The sequence below is a fragment of the Sprattus sprattus genome (assembly GCF_963457725.1).
Source record: "Sprattus sprattus genome assembly, chromosome: 15".
Classification (NCBI taxonomy): Eukaryota; Metazoa; Chordata; class Actinopteri; order Clupeiformes; family Clupeidae; genus Sprattus; species Sprattus sprattus.
In genome coordinates this window covers 6,380,279-6,406,223 of record NC_137913.1, presented here as the reverse complement: position 1 = coordinate 6,406,223, position 25,945 = coordinate 6,380,279, and the positions used below count along the sequence as shown (strand labels likewise).

General features: G+C 45.0%; 2 protein-coding genes across 2 annotated transcripts in view; one reads left to right on the top strand and one right to left on the bottom strand.

Moving 5' to 3' along the window:
• Window positions 1-1,096: 1,096 nt before the first annotated feature.
• On the top strand, window positions 1,097-2,134 carry LOC308376064 (alpha-(1,3)-fucosyltransferase 7; the record flags this gene model as incomplete). Its single annotated transcript, XM_080852318.1, has 1 exon — window positions 1,097-2,134. One exon carries the CDS (start codon window positions 1,097-1,099, stop codon window positions 2,132-2,134), a length of 1,038 nt encoding a protein of 345 aa, XP_080708444.1.
• A 7,850-nt stretch (window positions 2,135-9,984) lies between these two features.
• npdc1b (neural proliferation, differentiation and control, 1b) overlaps window positions 9,985-25,945 on the bottom strand; it is a gene marked incomplete at its 5' end in the record, with an annotated part of 16,393 nt that continues 432 nt past the window's right edge. The window contains 8 exons of the mRNA XM_080852519.1: window positions 9,985-10,089; window positions 10,847-10,946; window positions 11,285-11,361; window positions 11,518-11,602; window positions 13,247-13,313; window positions 14,198-14,452; window positions 14,983-15,075; window positions 22,212-22,367. Coding sequence (XP_080708645.1) covers window positions 10,012-10,089; window positions 10,847-10,946; window positions 11,285-11,361; window positions 11,518-11,602; window positions 13,247-13,313; window positions 14,198-14,452; window positions 14,983-15,075; window positions 22,212-22,367 — 911 coding nt within the window. The 3' untranslated portion in view covers window positions 9,985-10,011. The remainder of the gene's footprint in view (window positions 10,090-10,846; window positions 10,947-11,284; window positions 11,362-11,517; window positions 11,603-13,246; window positions 13,314-14,197; window positions 14,453-14,982; window positions 15,076-22,211; window positions 22,368-25,945) is intronic.

The following is a 25,945-nucleotide window of genomic DNA, read 5'->3' as shown; positions in this document are numbered from 1 at the left end:
TCTCTCTCTCTCTCGTATGTCTTTATAGATTTTACAGCTTTTTATTCAATCATTTATTTAGGAAAATGTGATATTATCGAACTATCAGATATACAACTAGAAAGGTGACAGATATGGTAAAATGATTGTGATGTGCAGGTATAACATTATTCCAAAGTCAGCGTTTAGGTTTGTCTGTATGTTTTCTGAGTTGAATGGAGAGGGTCGTCTGAGTTTGTCCCGTCAGAAAAACTTGGCTATCGACATTTATGCGAATGAGGATTAGAATGTAGGCTAACGGTTTTATCTATAGTTTACATGTAAAAGACAATTATCATTGTCGGTGCGATTTCAGAGCATATAAGAATACACATGTTTGCAAAGGCATTTTCATGCGTCTTCCTCTGTGATAGTGAATTCATTTGAAAAATGTAACGCGTTAAAAATAAACGCGCAATTAACACAGTTGCCATAGTGTTTTTTTATAATTTCTGTTAGCCCATATTCAATGTTTAAAATACATGAGGGCAGGGCGTACACTTGACACTAGGCTTAGTAGAATTCACATGCTTCCAAGTTTATTGAGCGCTTCAACTTGCCCTGTGCAAACCACGGTCTAACTATCGCCCTCCATACAACGAATCTCCCTTCCAAAAAAATCCGTCTTAGTGCTCTGCTTCCTCGTCTAAATCCCCGTTTTAAGATGACAGTCGATTTTGATGTCCTTGATGAAAAGTCTTAGTTTTCAGGAAATAATCTGTGTTCAAAGTTAAGAAGATGCAAATAAACAACAGCATTTGAATTTTAATATACTTCCATTTGTGTTGACTCTACATTCATTCCGTGATTTAATCACAGCACAGCGATCTTTATATTTGTATCGACTGGCATTAGACTAAAAGCTATGTAGTAGGGCAACACGGAGTTATTTTTCAAACGAAGTTATTTTTTTTTTAATTGAGAAAATTAGTTTGACTTATTTTTGGTCAAATAAGAGGAAGTATAGTGAAGAAAGTGAGTGGAAACTAGCATGGCACTGAAACTTTTTTTGTTTTACGTTTTTCTGACAGGCTGTGGTTTTGGGCGAGGGCGAAGGCTGCCTTGCTTTTCCGTTACAATGAAACTGAGAAAAGCCTCCATGTGGTTGGCGCCTGCCCTGCTGTCCTTGACGTTAAGCACATGTATGGCATTGCTATACTTTCTGAACTTGCCCAAACTGACAGGAAACAGCCATGGCTGGCATCGGAACATTTCAATCCTGCTGTGGCACTGGCCCTTCAACCGCCCCTACCCGCTGGAGGGAGATGTCTGCCTCGATATGTACAGCATTCCTCGGTGTCTACTAACCGACAACCGCTCGCGCTTTGACCAGGCGGACGCGGTGGTTTTTCATTATAAGGAGCTCCAAACGGCCCAGGAGAAACTTCCGCTGCACCTGCGGCGCCCGCCGGCTCAGAAATGGGTTTGGTTGTCGCTAGAATCTCCGGCGGTGATCAAAAATATCCGTGCATACAACCACCTGTTTAACTGGACCATGACCTACCGGCAGGACGCGGATATCTTCATGCCTTACGGGAGGATGATTCCACAGAGGACAAACGAAAGTTTCCTCGTTCCAAAGAACCGCTCGTGTCTCGCTAGCTGGGTCGTCAGCAAATACAATAGTCACCACAACAGATCTCATGTGTTCCTTCAACTGCGTAAGCACATTAGTGTCGAGGTCTATGGCTCGTCTAACAGGAGGCCTTTGGCTAAGGAGCAATTGCTGCCCACCATTGCCCGCTGCCATTTTTACCTGGCCTTTGAGAACGCCATCTCCAAAGACTACATCACAGAGAAGCTGTGGAGGAATGCCTTCCAAGCTGGTACCGTGCCCGTGGTTTTGGGACCACCTCGGTCTAACTATGAGGCGTTCGTGCCCCGTGATTCTTTCATCCATGTTAATGACTTCAACAGCACTAAAGAGCTGGCCTCCTTCCTCAAGAGGCTGGCTACGGACACAGCCCAATATGAGTTGTACTTCAAGTGGCATAAAGAGCATGCCATTCACGTTTACACAGACTGGAGGGAAAGGCTCTGCCACATCTGTAAACGCTATAATGAGCTGCCCTCTTTCAAAGTGTACCATGACCTAGAAGGATGGGCCTGGCAGTAACATGATTGGAATTGAAATCAAATCATTGTGTGTATATGCCACTGTGGTGTTGTTTACATGTGAAAATTGCTATGAATTATAACTATGTCTAAACACCACCTGTTGAAAACAATGTTTTTATTTGATCAGTAGGACATGACATGTAGGCTATTTCCATACTCCGTGGCACAGATAACTGACTACATGCAATCTACTTCATGTGTTTGATCATAAAATAATAAATACTTGCACCTAATCTAGGTAGTTTCTGAAACCTTAAAAATGAATAAGCATGTACCCATTAAAGGATTATAGACACTAAACAACTTTCTTAAAGATTGCATTGATGTGGCTTGATCATATACTACATCCTACCACAACCAGGCCACAGCACTTGGTGTGGAGACTAAAACACGCTACTTATGCATAATGTATGCTATGACACTGAGATAGTATGATATGATTTTGTGTGAACGCACTAAGGATAGACAATATTGAACCCAACAAGAAAAGTATTTCTGATTAAGTTTTACTATCATTTCGAAATGCGCAAAATGTGTGAGTGAGTGACATTTTACAAGTTGTCTCCCAAAAACTGACACAGTATCAAACCTAAAAGATCAGACCTAAAAGAAACCTAAAAGAGCAGCAGGATACAACAAGAACGCATAGCTGGCTGGTGACAAACGCAACGTGCATCCTATGTTGTACCCGGCGGCATCCTTAAAGGCCCTCCTTCACAGTACAACATGCACTGTCTGCAGCTCACAAGTGATAAACACAACAACATGACTGCCCAACCATAGAACCTGAGCAGCAGGATATAACAATCAACAACAAAGCTGGCTTCACAAGCATTTCACTGGCGTTTTCAAGAAGGCACCTTTATTGAATGAGTGTTTCATTGAACTAGGCCCACGGTACCTCCAGAACCCTTACCCTTTACCCAACGACACCTCCATTAGGCTCAACAGTCATGGCTGGCGGCCCAGACCCAACCCCCTCAATACTCAAGATGGGGAAGGACACTTGCCACTACCTGAAACAACAACACCTCAAGATACGCCTTGACAAGATCTCACATAACTCAGTGTTAGTTCAGGTGAATTGAATGAGCCCAAGTGGTCTGCAAGCACCTCAGTCACAACTACTGACTCGCCTTTTCACAAGCCTCAGAGTGACTGGGTCGAGTGACTGCCCTCAAAATCCAATAGGAGTGTTGTAGTTGATTTAGCTACAACGCCACTAATGCCTGTCTCCAGTGGCCTTGTGTGTGCTTGTGCTTCCGCTACCAGTTTCACATACTCCACCTCTGAAACAGCAGCTTCATTCACAGTCAAAGGCCACCTTACACATGGGCACCGCAGTTTAAGTTTACCAGGCAAGAAGGTGTCCCACACTGATAGCCTTAACAGCGAATTCTCTAAGCACTCTAAACCGTGACTCAACGTAGAATTGTACCACCTGCCTAAACTCACAGGTTTTTTCTTCAATGGAGGGAATCACCTCATCACCATCAATATAAAACCTTTCTTCCACCAGTTTTCCCTTACTAATAAAAACAGTTTGCGAGGTTTCACATTCATCCTTGCCCATTTCAGACTGTCATTTAACCTGGCTAACAGCTGATGGGTACACAGCAATATGTCATCCATCCAAGCTCTGCTGGGAGGTACCTGGGTGCCTTCCTGCAGCATTTGACCAACACCAATCCATTGAGATGCCTTTGTAATTACCTCCATCTCCATGGTGAAAGCCAACAGTGAAATGTAGTACACCCAGCCGTGATACCAATCTTCAAACATTGACAGGATTTGATGAGGTTACTTGTGTTAAAGCACAACTGAATGTTCTCAGAATATGCCCTGACTAACTGAAATGTTTTTTTTTTTTGAGGGACATGAAAGTAGTTGAATGCCTTCAAAAAACAGACAGAATCGCAAAGAGAGATCCAAAAATACCACAAGGAGGTGTGATATCCTGTGCTTTTCGGTGCTTGAGCTTTTGAGCTTTTTCTAAACGAGTAGTCCTCAATGCGTGGGCCCTGTACTCCTTCATCCAGGCATCTCTTGATCCCTGCTGGATCCTCAAGTCTTTCAGTGAAGTCTCCTTCCTCCATCCACATATACAAACCTGAGGTACATTCCCCTTATCCCCCAAACTGGCCGTATCTGTGTTCATCCCCCTTTCTCATAGTGGAAGCCACGCCAAAGTCCAAAGCCATGTGGTCTCTCTGTGAGGTATCTTCCAGCCCTGCTCCCACTGACTCTAGGGGTATCTTCCAGCTCTCACTGACTCAAGGGGTATCTTCTAGGGGTATCTTCCAGCCCTGCTCTCACTGACTCAAGGGGTATCTTCCAGCCCTGCTCTCACTGACTCAAGGGGTATCTTCCAGCCCTGCTCTCACTGACTCTAGGGGTATCTTCCAGCCCTGCTCTCACTGACTCAAGGGGTATCTTCTAGGGGTATCTTCCAGCCCTGCTCTCACTGACTCAAGGGGTATCTTCCAGCCCTGCTCTCACTGACTCTAGGGGTATCTTCCAGCCCTGCTCTCACTGACTCTAGGGGTATCTTCCAGCCCTGCTCTCACTGACTCTAGGGGTATCTTCTAGGGGTATCTTCTAGGGGTATCTTCCAGCTCTCACTGACTCTAGGGGTATCTTCTAGGGGTATCTTCCAGCCCTGCTCCCACTGACTCTAGGGGTATCTTCCAGCCCTGCTCTCACTGACTCTAGGGGTATCTTCCAGCTCTCACTGACTCTAGGGGTATCTTCTAGGGGTATCTTCCAGCCCTGCTCTCACTGACTCTAGGGGTATTAATTTGGTTTCGTTCTTCTGAAGCTTACTTGGGAGCATCTACTTGGCTGTATCAGCCACAGATGCTGCTGCTAAGGGTTGCTAGTTTAAGGCATCCTCAATGGGGTCCATTCCCCCCTGCCAGCCATTCTTTATGAGCCGTCATATAGTCTTTTATTATTAATATTATTAATAACAACAACAATAATAATAATAATAATGATAATAATAATAAGTATACAAATATTAATAATAATACATCACATGGTCTTTTCCTTGTTGTCAGCTGCCCTTATTCACAGCACTCACTAGACAGGTCATTTTAGCTTTACACAGGAAAAGATGTTAAGTTCCTTGTGCTATTGGTTGCACACTGAGTTTCCTTTGCCATCCAGAAGAACAGGAAACATGCAATGTGCTATGGCAACTTCTGTCTTAACAGTTTGTTACCCTGAAGTGCAGAGGGTTAACTTTGCAGAAGGGCACTTAGAGGTTGGTGGTGTATGCATGATATACATAGCCTCTGCCAGTGTTCATGATGACCACCACCTCAAGTTTGTCCTGAAATATGAATATAATTCCTCTCTTCATAGTAAGTGTTCATTATCATAATTAGAAATATATGTATATAAAATTATTTTGTAACTTCCTGTGATACTCTCACTACTTTAGTTTCAACTACTGAGGCTTCATGTGGGCGCCATAAAGCTCACAGGAAGCTGCCTCTGTGCCATGTCTTGAAATGGGTCATCAAAGGAAGCTGCCTCTGTGCCATGTCTTGAAATGGGTCATCAAAGGAAGCAGCCTCTGTGCCATGTCTTGAAATGGGTCATCAAAGGCTATCTTGTCTCTCCTCATCACTTCCAAATACATCACATCCTTTGGTGCTCTTATAGCTTGGTTTTGACTCCGATGAATGTACAAGTTCTCATTTTGGTCCGAGCACAAAATCCTTTGCTTAGAATTGTTCATCCAGCAGATGGCATATTTTCTGTTTATACAATAAACCTTATTTCACTGCTGAAATATTACTGTATCCATGAAGTGTTAAATATATGACAAAGAAGTTCCTGATCCAAACGCCCAATAATTTATGAATGAAAGTAATGGAGATTATCAGGGGTGCCCAAACTTTTGCAGAAGGCATTTCTGGCCTTGTGTTGAATCTTTTCTGTTATGCTTATGTTAATATTTAAATTTGTTTTTCATTTTATTGTATTATTATAGTTATTTTCTAATATGTAGGCACTCTGAGATTCCTTTGAATGAAAAGTGCGTTAAAAATAAAATGAATTATTATTATTATTATTATACGACTGTATGTCCTGAAATATTAAAATAATTCCACTCTTCATAGTGAGTGTTCATTATCATAAATATATATAATAAATATATTGTAACTTCCTGCGATACTCTCACTACTTTAGTGTCAATCACTGAGGCTTCATGTGAGCTCCATAAAGCTCACAGGAAGCTGCAATGTCTTGAAATGGGTCATCAAAGGAAGCTGCCTCTGTGCCATGTCTTGAAATGGGTCATCAAAGGCTATTTTGTCTCTCCCTCATCACATCAAAATACATCACATCCTATGGTGCGTTAAGAATATGCTCGTATAGCTTGGTTTTGACTCCGGTGAATGAACAAGATCTGGTTTTGATCGGAGCACCCTATCCAAAAATGCTTTGCTTAGAATTGTGCATCCAGCAGATGGCAGCTGTAATTTGTGTTTGGTGAAACAAAACTATCTAGGATAACAGTAATTCTAAACATTGAACCAAGCGGTTTGGATCTCTAAAACAACTATGCTCACTCAAACAAAAATATGTACAATCGACTCATAAATTCCTCTTGACAGTCCACACATCACACGGAAAAAGAATTGAAGATAATATAAATATTTATTCATATTTTTCATCAAATAATATCCAATCTTTACATGCACGTGAAATTATCCATCCGTGTCATAGGAAATTGAACTGCACATCCCATTCAATTAGAGTTGAGAGGAGTTTTTCTAATAACCAATTCAAAGGGGTCAAAGTCAAAGTCAAAGTAGCTTTATTGTCAATTACTTCACATAAAAGCTACTTTGACTTTTACTTTGACTCTGTCATGGGATAGCATACGATTGTAAATAATCCAAACCGGGCAGGCAGAATAAATCTGCCACTTGGGGGACGCCCGGTTGAGGATCTCCCTCCCAAATCAGAGAAACTGGACAGAGGCACCGTGTTTGCCTTCTTGACAGCACAGGGTTAGCAACGCTGGAGCAGTGTCCTGACACGCAGTCTGTCAGTTCATTACCGGTCAAGGAGTTTGGGGCTGGTTGCTCAGGCACTCTGCACCCCTTAAGGGTCACAAGGCTCCCACTACCCCGCAGTGGCCTTTTGTCTAGTATTCAGAAGCCTCTAATGTCAAAAGAACTGAAACTGTTTAGATGGTCCTCTGACATTTCTGTTTAACACTTCTTGATATTTATCATCACTTGGAAAGTCTTGACATCTTATCTTCCACTATCTGCCTGATCCCACTGTGCTCTGGGCCCCCTTATGCCTCTCTGGCTGATGATAGGCTAGGCAATGTTCTGGGCCATGTTGCTGGTTGATATTATTGAGTAACACATTTTACGCAATTCAAAATGCATTAAATTGCTAATACTAGATGACATTAATGTCACTCTGTTGGCTTCGTGTGACACTGAAGCCCATAATGTTGCCCAGTACTACCATCAGCCTCTGTCTTGATCAAGTACGTTGTGTTCATAAAAAAAAAAAAAAACATTCAGTGTCTGTCAGATTCCTATCTGAATGTTTCTTCCTCTCTAGCGAACGTCAGTATGAGAGATGGCTGGTAAAGGCATCAGTGTTTTTTTTTTTTCATTTTGTCTACATTAAAAAAAAATGACCATGTACCCAGGGGCTAATGTTAAAAGCATCAATCTGATGGTGGACAACAATGGCACTGAATCGCCCGATGCCACTGTGGCTCAAGAAAAATAACAAGAATACCCCTCGAGTCCGAAACATTCTACTTCCCGTGTCCTCCTAATCCCACTGGGGGAAGAAATTAATTCTTTGCCAATCTGAATCACTTTTAAGTGTGCATACTGATGTCCACGTCAGAGTGCACTGAAATCAAAAGTAAGTAAAGTAAGCTACTGTCAGCAGACTTCCTGAGAGACAGTGGCAACAGGCTTCATCCTTAGACAGACATCACAGGAAAAAAAAAAAAAAAAGTGTTTCATTTTGGTAACAACAATCAAAGATACAGGATAGATATATCTGTGCAAATACATTTATCAACTATGTCTCTTTCTCTGTACAGTATAGAGGATATTTACAGAACATCACAAACTCTGGAAACAAGCTATACTTAGTGTGATAACATAGACAGGTGTGTGTACGTGTGTGTGCGAGACATTGTTCCATTGTAGACCTAGTAAAAAGATTCCTGGGAGTACCATTCAAAGCTATGGAATGCTCCATGAAACATCTCATATATGCAAAGTTTCATACACAGTCAGGTGCAAAACCATTAATGCATATAGACTTCCGCAGTCATAACACAGCTTTTGTCAAGTCATGCATAGAGGTACCATACTGACTATACAATGGCTACATAATATAATTTAGGGTTTTGCTTTTATATGCACATTTATGAAAACGATATATTAAGATCACAAGTGATGCTTCCTTACTTTAAAAAATACCATCACCAAACTACATTTGGTTGAAAGAAAATAAATGCAGATCAGTTTAGCTAGTCGCTATGTCTGTACAACGATCCTATGGGTTCTGACTGGCAATCACACTAAGAGTGTGCCCAACGTCCCTCCTCGGTTTGATATTGGCTGGTTTTGATATGTTTTCAGTGTCAAGTACTTACAACAACCCAAAGAGCAGCTGATTACTGGAGTGGTTCTGGCACGCAGTTTGGGCGGATCCGTGGCCAGAACCAAAACCAGGAAGGAAACTCTGACGAGGGGAGTGTCTCATTCTATTCTTCAGGCGAAAAAAAGGCATAGAAACTGGGCAGAAGGATGACCTGAAGTTTGACCTGACCGTGAGCTTAAGGTTTTCCTCTTCTGATTGAATGCACTTCTCATTGTTCAAGTTTACAGGCTGCGGGGCGGGGTGAGCGAGGTGTGGCCTGCCATGTTGGATTGAACACGGAAAAAAAAAGAAAAGTAAAAGAAATCGACAGTAGCTGAAGTCAGGACTATGTAACAAATGCTATAGAATGAGTATACGAAGTCCAGTAGTTTGACTGTTCTCTCCCTTGTACGTCGCTTTGGACAAAAGTGTCTGCTAAATGACTAAATGTCCCACCTTACCTAATACTAGCCAGAGTAAGAACGTAAGGACGCATGAACATGGGTCAGTGGTGGTAGTAGTGACTGAGAGTCCTCGTAGGAGACTTAATGGACGCTCCATATGGCCATGCTGTCTATACCACTATAACTGCCTGATGAGGATCAAAAAGCTAGCTGTGAGATGCTAATGGACACAAGGACACAAAAGAAAGCAGATATGTCCACAATTAAGCGGGTAAATTGTTTCCATCGCACCCGCACATGTGTCTGTGTATGTGCGTGTAAGTGAGTCAGAAATGGAGTAGTTGAACAAGTGACAAGTCGATAAATAAAGTACTAAACCAGTAAGCTACGAGGGAGTTCAAGAGAAGTGAAACCTTAAGAGAGAGAGAAGATAAACAAGGACATTTGACATGAAGAGGCCGCTGAAACAACACTGAGGCAGTCAACAGAGTCTTTGCTGTGTGCTGTGCTCATGTTCCGCTCCTACACTCTCTTCCTCCACGTTCCACATCCATACTCGCCCTCCTCTCAATCAAGTCCACTCCTCTCATTTGCTGCCTCTAAGTTCTGTCCATCTTCCTCTTCCACTCCAAACGCACAGGTCAGCAGCGCTTATGGTGCCTCGTTGGGATGGTGATGTCACACAGACGAGGGCAATGTTACATAAGGGAGTGCGAGCGCGTGTGTGTGTGCGTTTGCGTGCGTTTGTGTGTGCGCGAACATAAAGCGATGATTGGTAATGCAAACGTTATTTTGGTGATGACTGGTAATGCACAATTGTCCGTGATCACTTGTGGCCTCGATGAGCGTGGAGGTGCAGGGTGGAGTCGTCGAACAGCGGATTCATCACCTCCATCTCTCCCGTCTGTAAAGAGAACAGACACCATCTCCATCAGAGGAGCAGCTACAGCAGCTTTTTTTTTATTTTTATTTATTTTTGGACTTTTTATGCATTTAATTGAAAGAGCAGTGAAGATTGTGACAGGAAATGAGAGGGAGAAGAGGTGGGGAGTGGACAGGAGAAATGGCATCAGGCCGGAAACAAGCCCGAATGTGGTCGGGGCTACTGTTGGAGCCAGAGTGCCCCCCAGCTTCAGCAGCTTTAAGTCTTAGAATGGCTCTGTGGCCACAGAGGGCAGCAGTCACACACAGTCAAGGGAACGGTCAGGGGTTTAGCTAGCCGCTTACCCGGATCGTCCGCTTACAGGCTGGCAATGCTAACCACTGTTCCACCACACTCCAGTATTATTATATTATATTATATTATTATACAATATTATTCATGCTGGCACTAATTCACAGATACATTCCTTCAAACATCTTCTACTTTCTCTCCATCCTACTGTCTGTTTCTCTGTCGATTTATCTGTCTGTCTATCTGTATCTCTGTGTGGAGGCGGGGTTGGAACTGTAGGATGACCATTTACTCACTCATCACACTAAACTGTCTAAGGAGAAATATATACACATGTAAAAAGGGACACATATAAACACACACACACACACGCCCACACCCACGCACACGCACACGCACACGCACACGCACACGCACACGCACACGCACACGCACACGCACACGCACACGCACACACACACACACACACACACACATTCAAACTCACTGGAGCCAGTCCTGGGCACTCATAGACTGTGAAATCTCCATCTTCATTCTCTTCATCTGAAGTGGCTCCTGACTCTGTCATCTTGGCCTCGTCCCTGTGTCTAACGCAACAAAACACACGAGAGCCAATGAAGAGATATAAACACACACACACACACCACACACACACACACACACACACACACACACACTTAACAATGGCATGCTGATAAATACAAATCAATAGAAATGACACTAGCTGTAACTGCTGTTAGTATTTTTTAATGTTTGAATTAGTAAGTGTTGTTTAGTGCTCTGGGAGGTCTAATAGGTGACTGCTGGTATAAGGCTAGTTGAGTCATGTACACACACACACACACACACACACACACACACACACACACACTCTAATAGGGTTACACCTTGCAATGTGCACTGGATGAGTTCTCTGTTGACTTACTTGAGGGACAACATCTGCTGCTTCTGATGCTGATAGTGGTACATCTGGGCACTGTGAGCAAGCTTCTTATCCCCAGACTGACAGACACGAGGGGGACAGAGAGACCGAGAAATTAACATAATAATAATAATGAATTTTGTTTATATAGCACACTTAAACAAACAGAGACGTCTCAAGGTGCTTAACATGCAGGCATCCATGAGTGGCTATGGGTGTTTCTGAAGAGTGCTTACCGAGGTGCTGTCGTGAGTATGGGGCGCCAACACGCCGAAGGCTGGATAGTCCACCTTCTGGGCCAGACGCAGTCCCCTCCGTAACCTACAGGGGAAGACAGAGAGCACATTTTCCAATGTAAGCATTGCCATTTCAATATACATTTACATTTAGGGTTAACATTTGTTTTAAATAAAATAGTTTCATGAACTATAATGTATACACAAACAAATCTACGTTTTGGAAAGCTTGGTAAAAATTGTGGAGCTTAACTGCACTTAAACCGAGGAGTAGAAAAACTACATTTGTTTGCGCCACACATACCCACAGAAGGCCACACCTACCCATAGGGGGGCACACATACCCACAGAAGGCCACACCTACCCATAGGAACCACACATACCCACAGGGGGGCACACCTACCCATAGGGGGGGCACACATACCCATAGGGGGCCACAAATACCCATAGGAACAACACATACCCATAGGGGGGCACACATACCCACAGGGGGCCACACCTACCCATAGGGGGGCACACATACCCACAGGGGGCCACACCTACCCATAGGAACCACACATACCCACAGGGGGGCACACATACCCACAGGGGGGCACACATACCCACAGAAGGCCACACCTACCCATAGGGGGGCACACATACCCACAGAAGGCCACACCTACCCATAGGGGGGCACACATACCCACAGGGGGGCACACCTACCCATAGGGGGGCACACATACCCACAGGGGGGCACACATACCCACAGAAGGCCACACCTACCCATAGGGGGGCACACATACCCACAGGGGGGCACACCTACCCATAGGGGGGGCACACATACCCACAGGGGGGCACACCTACCCATAGGGGGCCACACATACCCATAGGGGGCCACAAATACCCATAGGAACAACACATACCCATAGGGGGGCACACATACCCATAGGGGGGCACACATACCCATAGGGGGCCACAAATACCCACAGAAGGCCACACTTACCCATAGGAACAACACATACCCATAGGGGGGCACACATACCCATAGGGGGGGCACACATACCCACAGGGGGGCACACATACCCATAGGAACAACACATACCCATAGGGGGGCACACATACCCATAGGGGGCCACACATACCCACAGAAGGCCACACCTACCCACAGGGGGGCACACATACCCACAGAAGGCCACACCTACCCATAGGGGGGCACACATACCCACAGAAGGCCACACCTACCCATAGGGGGGCACACATACCCACAGAAGGCCACAACTACCCATAGGGGGGCACACATACCCACAGAAGGCCACACCTACCCATAGGGGGGGGCACACATACCCACAGGGGGGCACACATACCCATAGGGGGGGCACACATACCCACAGGGGGGCACACATACCCATAGGGGGGGCGCACATACCCACAGGGGGGCACACATACCCACAGGGGGGGCACACATACCCACAGGGGGGCACACCTACCCATAGGGGGGCACACATACCCATAGGGGGCCACAAATACCCATAGGAACAACACATACCCATAGGGGGGCACACATACCCATAGGGGGGCACACATACCCATAGGGGGCCACAAATACCCACAGAAGGCCACACTTACCCATAGGGGGCCACACCCTCATGGTCTACTATATATTAAAGTGGATAGCAATCGGAATAGCGACGATAGCAATACATTCATATCCCCCTACACCTATCAGACGCACATGCATGTACACACTTACCTGACCGAGAAAGTGGCTGCCAAGATCAGAACCACTGCTGCTATCATGAGACACACACCAGTCATGACTGCATGGGGGGAAAAGGCAAGACAACATTAGGACAAGATGGCAGGTGGGTGTCCATGTACGTTTCTGCATGAATGTAACGGCTGAAACAGTGTGTGTGTGTGTGTGTGTGTGTGTGTGTGTGTTTCTGTGTGTGTGTGTGTGTGTGTGTGTGTGTGTGTGTGTGTGACAGCGTGAGTGTAAAACTGTGAGTGAGAGAGATTTTCATAGTGTGTTACATAGATGTTAGTTTTAGCTGTTGAAAGAAAAGAAATGAGCGAAGAAGTGGCGTGCAGACCAACAGAACTGGCGTACTTAGGAAGGTGTTGTTCTTGGATGAGTCGGGGTCGTGTGTGTGTGTGTGTGTGTGTGTGTGTGTGTTTGTGTGTGTGTGTGTTTCTGTGTGTGTGTGTGTGTGTGTGTGTGTGTGTGACAGCGTGAGTGTAAAACTGTGAGTGAGAGAGATTTTCATAGTGTGTTACATAGATGTTAGTTTTAGCTGTTGAAAGAAAAGAAATGAGCGAAGAAGTGGCGTGCAGACCAACAGAACTGGCGTACTTAGGAAGGTGTTGTTCTTGGATGAGTCGGGGTCGTGTGTGTGTGTGTGTGTGTGTTTGTGTGTGTGTGTGTTTCTGTGTGTGTGTGTGTGTGTGTGTGTGTGTGTGACAGCGTGAGTGTAAAACTGTGAGTGAGAGAGATTTTCATAGTGTGTTACATAGATGTTAGTTTTAGCTGTTGAAAGAAAAGAAATGAGCGAAGAAGTGGCGTGCAGACCAACAGAACTGGCGTACTTAGGAAGGTGTTGTTCTTGGATGAGTCGGGATCGTGTGTGTGTGTGTGTGTGTGTGTGTGTTTGTGTCTGGGTGTGTATGTGTGTGTGTCTGCAGACCAACAGAACTGGCGTACTTAGGAAGGTGTTGTTCTTGGATGAGTCAGGGACAGCCAGCGGTCCCTTCTGCATAGCCGGAGCTTGTGGCAGGTGCGAGGCCAGTGTGGTTGCCATGGTAGTGATGGGCATCGCCGTGGTGAGGCCGCTGGTTATGGGATGTTCTGCGGTGTCCGGGGTGGGGGTGTGGGTGGGGGTGGCCTCGGTTGTGTGGTGAGTCTTATGGGGAACTGAAATATCCCCGTCAGCTGTCAAGGAGACCTGAGAGGAGGACACTGGAGGGGAGAGAAAGAGAGAGAGAGAGAGAGGGAGAGGGGGAGAGAAAGAAAGAGAGGGGGAGGGGGAGAAAAAGAAAGAGAGACAAAGAGAGAGAGAGAGAGAGAGGGACAGAAAGAAAGAGAGTAAGTGAGAAAGTAATAGAGAGGGAGAGAGAGAGAGAGGAAGAGGGAGATGGAGAGAGAGAGAGAGGGATAGAGAGAGAGGGAGAGAGAGAAAGAAAGAGAGAGAAATAAAGAAAGAGCGTGAGTGAGCGCATACATCCTGAAAAATGATCTTCCCACATTATTCCACTACCACACCAACTGAAGTACATGCATTCGTTTTAATCCATGCAACAAAAGCATTCACAAAATAAGCAATTATTCCATCCATTTTTCTTTTAAATATGAAATCAAAAAGGCCATCAGGACTTAACATATACATAATGGGTAACAAAACAAAATCCTAACAGACAGACTCAAATATAGATCATAAACATCCCCTTCAATCCATTCTCTCGCTCTCTCTCTCTCTCTCTCTCTCTCACCTGAGTGTCTGGACTCAGATTTCAGCTGCTTGGTGATGACAGAGGACAGGAAGTCGATCTCCTCGTCCAGCTCAGGGAGGCTGTTGGCCTTGTCTGCGAAACACAGAGGCAGGTCATGTTGAAATGGGCAGTCATGGGCACTTCTGAGCACCTAGTCATGCAGGGTGAGTGGGCCCAATACATTGAGGCTGCTGAGCAATACACAGGGTTCCATAATGATTAGCCTAGCGTGGGAGTTCACTGGTTACGTATCCTGTAAAGGTTAGCCTAGCATGAGAGTTAGCCTAGCGTGGGAGTTCACTGGTTACGTATTCTGCAAAGGTTAGCCTAGCATGAGAGTTAGCCTAGCATGGGAGTTCACTGGTTACGTATCCTGTAAAGGTTAGCCTAGCATGAGAGTTAGCCTAGCGTGGGAGTTCACTGGTTACGTATTCTGCAAAGGTTAGCCTAGCATGAGAGTTAGCCTAGCATGGGAGTTCACTGGTTACGTATCCTGTAAAGGTTAGCCTAGCATGAGAGTTAGCCTAGCGTGGGAGTTCACTGGTTACGTATCCTGTAAAGGTTAGCCTAGCATGAGAGTTAGCCTAGCATGGGAGTTCACTGGTTACGTATTCTGTAATGGTTAGCCTAGCATGAGAGTTAGCCTAGCGTGGGAGTTCACTGGTTACGTATTCTGCAAAGGTTAGCCTAGCATGAGAGTTAGCCTAGCATGGGAGTTCACTGGTTACGTATTCTGTAATGGTTAGCCTAGCACACACACACACACGCTCGCTTAACCACTCTGACACCCACAGATTCACACCCAGTTCATCACAGTCCTAGTATCAGGCTTTACCATCTCCCTATGATGGGGGAGTAAGATTGTGTGCCTATGCGATGGACTGCGGTGTACCAATGTACATCTGCATGTAGTGATGGCTAACCTAGTGTGTCTGCACATATGGTTTTGTGGGTGTATGTAGTGAACTGTAGTGTGTGTGTGTGTTCATCTCTGACAGCCTGGGTGTGTGTGTGTTAATCTCTGGGTGTGTGTGTGTGTGTGTGTGTGGCTGCGGCTGCATTGTGTGGGTGGATAGGTTGGTGTGTGCCATGCAGCACTGATCTCCCTGTGTGGGCGGTGGGAGGGGGAGAGCAGGATGTCTTAAAGGTGTGTGTGTGTGTGTGTGTGTCTGTGTGTGAGTGTGTGTGTGTGTGTGTGTGTGTCTGTGTGTGAGTGTGTGTGTGTGTGTGTGTGTGTGTGTGTGTGTGTGTGTCTGTGTGTGTGTGTGTGTGTGTGTGTGTGTGTGTGTGTGTGTGTGTGTGTGTGTGTGTGTGTTATGTGTGTGTTTGCATGTGCGTGTGCGTGTGTGTGTGTGTGTGTGTGTGTGTGTGTGTGTGTGTGTATGTGTGGGCGGTGGGAGGGGAAGAGCAGGATGTCATTAGAAGACATGGTTTGGGGCAAACAGAAGTGCCCTTGTGAAGTGTAGAAGCCTAATACTCATAATGCTCATCTAAAGGAGGCTGACATTTGCCGTCATGCTGAAGGCTATCAAACTAAACCTAGAGAACCATTGATGTTTCCGATAGATTATGCCCTCATAGAAATAGAACAATTCCATTGGCTAGTTACCATGACATCATGTGTCTGACTGCAGGAGAATGAAATATGACTTGATACAAATCTATCCCCCCCCCACCCCCCAGACCTTAAAGGTAAAGTTTGTGATTTTTTTTAATCCCATACCCCTTTTCTCAAATTCAACAAATTGCTCCTTACTGTCCTCTCATTAACTGTCCTGGCTTGGTCAGAGTGTGTGTGTGTGTGTGTGTGTGTGTGTGTGTGTGTGTGTGTGTGTGTGTGTGTGTGTGTGTGAGAGAGAGAAGGAGATAAAGAGGGAGAGAGAGAAGGAAAGGGACAGAGAGAGAGAGAGGGAGAGAAAGAGGGAGAGAGAGAAGGAAAAAAACAGAGAGAGAGAGTGAGGCAGTGTGTCATGCAGCACTGCTGATGTTGTGTGTGGGCGTGGGGGGAGGAGTCAGAGCAGCGCTGTCTCCGCCTCTGATTCATGAATGAAACCCCGTCACCGTAGCAACGCAGCCCAGAGACAAGACCAGAAAGTGCCGCACAGGGGCAAACTAAACAGGTACATAAATAACAATAACAACAGTGCAAACTAAACAGACAGATAAATAACAAGCTTGAGCAATGCATTCAACTTCAGGCCAATTATCTCCTCCAACCTCCGGTAGCCTCTGCAATGCGTTCTATTCTTAACGGCCGAACAGTACAGAGTGCATTTTCAAAATAGCTGCAATCATTCTGTGGATCTCATTAATCACAGCAAAAGCCTACGCAGCTAAGGGGAAAGATATAAAGAACTGTAATTCAGTACGGAACAAATACAGGCGGAACCTTAACGTCGCTGTTCAAACGAATTCTGTGTTCTTGGACTAAGAGGGGGAGAGGTGACAAACGATGAAAGCGTGACACAAGTCATCTCGAAAAACAGGAAGCTCGTGGTGGTTTTCCTCTATCGCAGATCTGAGTGGGATAAGACTCGAATCACGCGCAAAACAATAAAGACCGGAGCACACAGCAGTCATGTTGTGCTGCTTCTCTGAGAGGCATTCACACATTAATGGATCTCACACACACACATACGCACACAGACACACACACACACACACCGGCACGCACACGCACACACTTAAACCAGCACTGTCCTCGAAAGAGCTAACCAAAATGCACTGTAAAAAATCATCAGCCAACAGGAGGAGCTGGAGGCATTGCTGAGGAACTTATGTGAGACACACACACACACACACACACACACACACACTCACACACACACACACACACACACACACACACACACATTGCTGAGTAGCATATGTAAGGGTGTAGCACAGTGTGTGGGTATTTCTAGTGCAGACGGGTGGAGGACACGACCTTGGACCAGCACAGCCACTCATCAGACAAATAGAAGCCCACAAGCCTGCCAAAGCGCACACACACACACACACACACACACTGACGCACATGTGTGTGTGTGTGTGCCAGGAGGGGTGTGTGTGTGTGTGCATGTGTGTGCGTGTGTGTGTGTGTTTGTGTGTGTGTGCATGTGTGCACAAGTGTGTGCGAACATGGGCCTGTCTGTTCCTTTGTGTTGTTACTGTGCATGTCCATATGAGTGTGTGTGTGTAAGTGTGTACAAATGCCTGTGTATTTGTGCATGTGTGTGTTTATGTTTGTGTATATGTACACACAGCACACGCAAAGAAATATAAGAGGGTGTCTGCAAGCTGTGCTGGCAGAAGGCTGAGTGGTAATTGGAAAGCCTAAGCAAAAGACATGGTGTGTGTGGGGATGGGAGGGGTGGGGTTGGTGGGGAAGGGAGGGGTGGTGTGTGTGTTAGGAGGGGTGGTGTGTGTGGGGTGGGGAGGGGTGGGGTTGGGAGAGGTGGTGTGTGTGGGGAGGGGTGGGGTGGGGTGGGGTTGGTGGATATTGCATGCATGCTTATTTATGCAGACTGTTGATTCCTATTGATTTCCTCCTCCACACTGCCCAGGCAAAAAAAAGAAAATCAATCTTTAATTCCTCTGACTGCTTTTACGAGATCCGTCTCTGAGGAGAATGAACAGCACGGCCAACAGTGGTTTTCACGGGAGTGTCACACACAGAGAGAGAGTGAATGTGCATTGGTATGCATTGAATATGCATTTGTTTGTGTATGTGTGAGTGTGTGTGTGTGTGTGTGTGTGTGTTTGTGTTTGTGTTTGTGTTTGTGTGTGTGTGTGTGTGTGTGTGTGTGTGTGTGTGTGTGACAGTGTGTGAGGGTGTGTGTGTGTGAGAGAGAGAGAGAGAAAGAGAGAGAGAGGCAGACCTCTGCACTGTGTATATGTGTACATGCCATTTTCATCCATTTCATGCATGTGAAAAGAGAAGCGACAGGAGAGAGAAGAAGAACAAGAGGGAGGAGGACCGCTCATCACATCCTTTATCTGCTTACGGGAGAACAAGAAAAACGGAGGTTTGCGCGGTCAGCAGTGCCGTGGAGCTGGGAAGAGGGAAATGGGAAGACGGAAGTGGGAACAGGGAAGTGGGAACAGGGAAGAGGGGAGCACTCTCACTGAGGGGTACAAAATGTAGAATGGAATAGAGATGCCCGGACACAGAGTGAGGGGCAATAGATCTCCTGAAGCCAGCCCATCACTATGAGTGCACCCCATTCAATAAAACTGTCCGTTGACGAGTGGCTTGCATTCCTACCCGTGCCAACAGATACGTCTGGCAGGAAGTTGGTTTAAGTTCCAGATACGTGGATACATCATCCAACCTCCTTCAGACCTCCAGCCAAAGCCTATCTGTCCTCCCTGAACACTGTGCTGTGCACAGCACAATTAGGTATGGCAATTGAATCTTTGCCAATAACATTGCTCGGGTTTGAATCATGAACAGTATGTGAATTCATTGAAATGATGAAAATGTTCCAAAATGAATAACTGTGCCAAGGACAGTCATCGAAATTGTATAAAATAAGTCTTTCGAAAGCAGAAAAAAGAAAAGAAAAAGGAGTTTAATCAACAATATAAAAACGATGATTATGACTCCACAATCGTGACTATAGTACAGTTATGACGTAGATTACTATGTATGATGACTCACACTGTTCACTGACTGACTCTAAACACTGTGCTGTGCACAGCAAAATTAGGTATGACAACTGAATCTTTGCAAATAACATTGCTGGGGGTATGAATCATGTGTGTGGATGGATTCTAACTAATAACTCACAGGTGTGTGGGTGTACTGATGTGTATAGGCTAAGAGAGAGCAGAAGCAGTGAAAATGTTCAGAATTTCATTACTATGCCAAGGAAGGTCATTAAATTGAAATGGTATTATTGAAAAGGATTTTCACTAACAATATAAAAATGGTGATTGTGACTCCACAACCGTGACTATAGTACAGTTATGACGTAGATTACTCTGTATAATGACTATTGCTGTCCACTGACTAACATTAAACGCTGTGCTGACCAAAATTTGGTATGGCAAATGTGTGACTGAAGCTTTGCAAATAACACTGCTTGGCTATGAAACAGGTATGTGGGGGTACTGCTGTACAAAACTAAGAGCGAACAGGCGCAGTGGAAATGTTCAGAATTTCATTACTATGCCAAGGACTGTCATTGAAATGGGATTATTGTTAGAAGTCTTAGAAAGTAAAAGGTTTAATGGTTAAACGTTTCAGGAGTTTAATCAATAATATAAAAATTATGACAATGACTCAACAGCCATGACTTTGGTACAGTTATGACTTAGGATACGATGCATGATGACTGACGTAGAGCTGAAACTCGGGGGAAATCAGTCGAACCTCTGTGGAGGGGTGAGGGAGGAGAACATACAAAGATGAGCAAGACAAGATGGCCGACACCCCCAGGAGAATGGTCAACAGGTTCAACAAGTCCTCGATAGGCACCTTCAGTTTGACTTCTTTACATGGTACCGTGCTGACTGGTGAGCCAGTCTGGAGACAAAGTGTATGATCCCAGTTGACTAAAAATAACTTTTAAAAAAAATAATGACAATATCGTTGCACATCTTTCACAGCAGGCGGTAGAGCGCCAATTTACAATACATCATGTCCTCTTTGCGTGCCTATTAAAAGCTTCATAAGACTGAACGATAAGGTGTCTGAGGGCCATTTTTCAGTTCCACTAGTGACGCTAATTCTGCCTGGGGGATTATTAGCCATTATTACGGGCTGACGCACCACAGTCCACTCATTACACCCGGTCAGAATTAGGTAGCGTGTCTAACAGCCTGCGGTGGAGGGGACCGTCTGCTGGATGAGGGGAGGACAGAGATCGAGCAGACAGACAGAGACAAAGACAGGCCAAGAGATGGAGGCATACAAAAAAGACATGACAAATAACAAAAGACTAAAAGAGAAGAAAGTAACACGTATAATATGAGAATATAAATAACACATATAATATGAGAGGATAAATAACACATATAATATGAGAGTATAAATAACACGTATAATATAACAGTATAAATAACATCTGTGATCCCAAAATAAAAAATGATTTCATGCAATATTGGGCTTTGAATGGCTTGTTGGGTCCTATTTGTCCTTAATAGCTGACAAAAACCACAGCTGATAACCACCTCTGTTGAGTACATGCTCAGCAAGTATAGACTGGCTGTTAGAGAATGCAGGCACAGACTAGACTGGCTCCCTAAGGAGTCCAGGATACGCTCCCACTGTGAGCGAGGCGCAGAACCCTAAGAGTCAAGGATACGCTCCCACTGTGAGCGAGGCGCAGTGGATACCGAAGTGTCTTTTCTCACGCAGTGCAGTCAATGCACTTCCTGGTCGGAAGAAGGGCGCAGAGGTTTCCATACTTCGTGGAATATGTGCTTGTGTGAGTGTGCTTGATGTGTTTGTGTGTGTGTGTGTGTGTGTGTGTGTGCGTGTGTGTGTGTGTGTGTGTGTGTGTGTGTGTGTGTGTGTGTGTATGTGCATGTGTGAGTGTGAGTGTGAGTTTGCGTGCTGTGTGCGTGTGAGTGTGTGAGTGTGTGTATGTGCTTGTGTATGTGTATGTGTACGTGCTGTGTGAGTGTGTGTGTGTGTGTGTGTGTGCGCTTGTGTGAGTGTACGTGCTGTGTGAGTGTGTGTGTGGGAATGTGTGTATATACATGTCTTCGTTGTTTCATCTATTCATATTCTGTAAATGGTGGTTTGAAGTAAAGTCGTTTTTTAAGGCAGCCACATGAGGTGACCAAGAGAAAGGATAGAGACAGAGAGTGAAGAGAGAAAATAGAAAAGAGATAATAGACAGAGAGAGAAGAGAGGGAAAATAGAGACACAGAGAGAGAAAAGAGAGAGAATAGACACAGAGAGAGAATAGAGACACAGAGAGAGAAAAGAGAGAGAATAGACACAGAGAGAGAATAGAGACACAGAGAAAGAAAAGAGAGAATAGAGGAGAGAATACAGAGAAAAGAGAGAATAGACACAGAGAGAGAAGAGAGAGAATAGAGGGAGAAGAGAGAGAATTGAGACAGGGAGAGAAAAGAGAGAGAATAGACACAGAGAGAGAAAAGAGAGAGAATAGAGAGGGAGAAGAGAGAAAAGAGAGACAGAGAGAGAAGAGAGACAGAGAAACAAAAGAGAGAGAATCTGGACCAAGAGAGAAGAGAGAGAATAGAGAGAGAGAATAGAGTGACAGTGTACTTACTGAGGTGGTGGCGAGGGTGCTGTTGTCTCCTCACCACACACTTGCCCCTCTTGTTCTCCATCAGGGGTGCCAGACACGACCCGCAGTGCGAGAAGCCCGGCTGGCAGAAGTGGCGTCCCTCGCGGGCACAGTCCAGACTGCGGGGACATTGTCCTTCTGCAGACACACAGGGGACACAGACAGACCTGTCAGACTGACTTTCCCTTCAAACTGATGTCTGCCTCTACTGACCTCCATGGGGAGAGAAGTGTGTGTGTGTGTGTGTGTGTGTGTGTGTGTGTGTGTGTGTCTCAATTGAACTGATGACGTTAAGACAGACACAGACAGAGGGGACACCATAGACACATTGGACTCATAGCCTTCACATGCATGAGCAACTCTGTCTACAGCAACATCATTGAGCAGTGTGATTTGTACAGTGAGCTGTCCATTGTTGACTACACCTTTGGGGTTTAGATTAGAAAAACATGGTTGAATTGGTGTTGGTTCTGGTAGATCACCCTGGTTTAGCCGGGATTGACTCACACATCAAAGTGCTGTAATCCATAAAAAAAAAAAAAAGCAAAATAAGACTCTGGAGGTAACCTGAGTATCTTTTATTAATACAGATCTTCTCAGCCCGTTGGTCACGGAAGCTTTCCATCTGACACGAGATCCGATGTTGATCCGATGTTGCTCCGATCCCGATCACTAACAACAACATGACGGAGGAATGAGTCAGCACAGCTTTGAAGAGGGGAATTGGCAGAAGGAGTAAAGGCCCTGAGGGGATGAGCCTGTTAGACACACACACACACGAACACACACACGAACACACACACACCACAGTCACACACACATACACCACAGTCACACACACATACACACTCCAGTCTCACACACACACACACACACACACACACACACACACACACACACACACACACACCCCAGAGATGGAGAAGAGGAGCCCCACATGTGAAACCAAGAAGAGGTGAGCCGACGGATCAGATATGCAGAGGAGCGGCCGCAACACCCTGTGCGGCTGTGCTCATTACTTCAGTCTGAGCGCTCATGTATGACTGACTTCAGGTCAGATCTTCTGCTGAAGCCAATTAAGAGCAAGGCCAGAGGAGTCGGCAGAGGAATGGCATCCCAGCATCGTAGAGACAGAGACTAGAGCCATGCATCTAAAGAGTGATGATTGCTCTTTAAAAAAAAAAATACTAAAAATAAAGTACTTTCTTTTCTCTCTTGCGCTTATGTTCTCACTTTCGTTCACACGTACGCACGCACACACGCGCACACACACACACACACACACACACACACACACACACACACACACACACACACACACACACACACACACACCTGGCTCCCTCTCACCCTGACATACACATACTTTCTCATTCACACTCTCACCTGCCTTTCTGTCTCTCTCATTCTCTCTCTCTCTCTCTCTCTCTCTCTTTTTCAGTTCGTCTTTGCATCCTCTATTCATCGCTATTGTTTCTACAAAAGTACAGGTAGTAAATGCCATTCACGACAGAGAGGTTTGATTACATTTCTAGTGCTTTGAAGCGCTCATGATATATGATCCTACCATTTTGGTTCATTTTCCTCTCCGAGACGAGCAGTTTAGCAGAAGGCGGCAAGTGCTAATGCAGTACCTGTAAATTTCAGCTTTATGAATTTACATTTCGTCGTTTAGCAGACGCTTTTATCCAAAGCGACTGACAAGGATGGGCACACATTTTACATTTTTACACTGATGGCTCACTGCACATCAGGAGCAATTAGGGGTTCAGTGTCTTGCTCAAGGACGCTTCAACAGGGAATCGAACTAGCACCTCCTGTACCACTGTCACCCCGTGTGCCAATGTGCCGAACTGGCAAGAATGGAGAAGTAGCCTCTGTATTTAAAAATGCATTTCAGTACAAATAGATTATACTTGGTAATTGTATTTCTTTTGTTTAGTATACCTCAGTTCCATGTTGGAGGGTGTTACGAAAATTACATTTTGAACCATTTACAGACTTCCATGATGTATTAATGACTTTGCTGATCTCTGCTGATATCATAAGATGCAACTTGAACAAACTGCTTTTATGCTGCATGCAACTTGAACAAACTGCTTTTATGCTGTATGGAACTTGAACCTACTGCTCTGCAACTTGAACAAACTGCTTTTATGCTGAATGCAACTTGAACAAGCTGCTTTTATGCTGAATGCAACTTGAACAAACTGCTTTTATGCTGTATGCAACTTGAACAAACTGCTTTGCAACTTGAACAAACTGCTTTTATGCTGTATGCAACTTGAACAAACTGCCCGAAAATCTTAGAAGTGACCCAAAGGAAGTCATTTTTATATCCAGGTTAAAAAACATTTTCATGTGCCTATGATTTAGCTCTAAAAAGTGCACTCTATTCTAACTTGAATTTACTTTTAATTTAATAATATAACTTATCTCGTAATTATTAATTTTAATGATTTATATATATATACACTTGATCTTTAATTTCTAATGTATGTACTATTTCTTGTCATCTTTTATTGTTTGGCACTCTTTAGCACTTTGTTTTGATTTTTCCTTTGGACTTTTCTTTTGCTTATATTTATGGCCTCTGTGTATGAAATGTGCTCTATAAATAAACTCAGTTTATAAAATGTGCTATGTGAATGAATTTGCCTTGCCTCAGCAACCCACGCAACATATAGCCTACCTACATCACTGACTGTGGCCCCGGACAACCCACGCAACATATAGCCTACCTACATCACTGACTGTGGCCCCGGACAACCCACGCAACATACAGCCTACCTACATCACTGACTGTGGCCCCGGACAACCCACGCAACATACAGCCTACCTACATCACTGACTGTGGCCCCGGACAACCCACGCAACATACAGCCTACCTACATCACTGACTGTGGCCCCGGACAACCCACGCAACATATAGCCTACCTACATCACTGACTGTGGCAGGCTCCTGCTGGGCTAAACGAGGGCTGGAGAGATGTGAAGAACTGCTTTTGACAGACTCTGGCAGGCATGGCTACATGACAGGTCTCATACTGGCCATGGAGAACACACACACTCGAATGTGTGCGTGTGTGTGTGTGTGTGTGTCTGTGTGTGTGTGTGTGTCTGTGTGTGTGTCTGTGTGTGTGTGTGTGTGTGTGTGTGTGTGTGTGTGTGTGTGTGTGTGTGTGTGTGTGTGTGTCTGTGTGTGTGTGTGTGTGTGTCTGTGTGTGTGTGTGTGTGTGTGTCTGTGTGTGTGAAGAACTGCTCATGCAGCAGCCTCAGTTTTACCCTTCAGTGCAGAGATGCCCAGTGACTCTCCCTGGAGGTTGTTATTACACACATTATTCATTTTGTAAAAATATAAAGTAGATACCTGCATAGATTCAGGAGTAACGTACGGGTTATCTATCACATACAAACAGATTCAAGACCAACTAAAGATATGCGTTTCCAGATGAGTGGATGCTTCATGTACATAGTCACTGCACGCTCTCAGAGAAAATGAAGATGAATGAAAGTATACTTTCAGGAGTTTTAAGTGTAAGCTTGCAGATGCATCTCCAGTCCTAATCAAACAAACTGGCCTCCTATACGGTCAGGCAGGTGCCTAATGGACTTGGCCTGACTGGTCCAGATGTGTTGTGACTGAGATGTAAACACACTCTCTAAAAAGGCAGGTTAAGTCTGCAGGGGAGAGGAAGCAGGCATTCCTGTTCCAA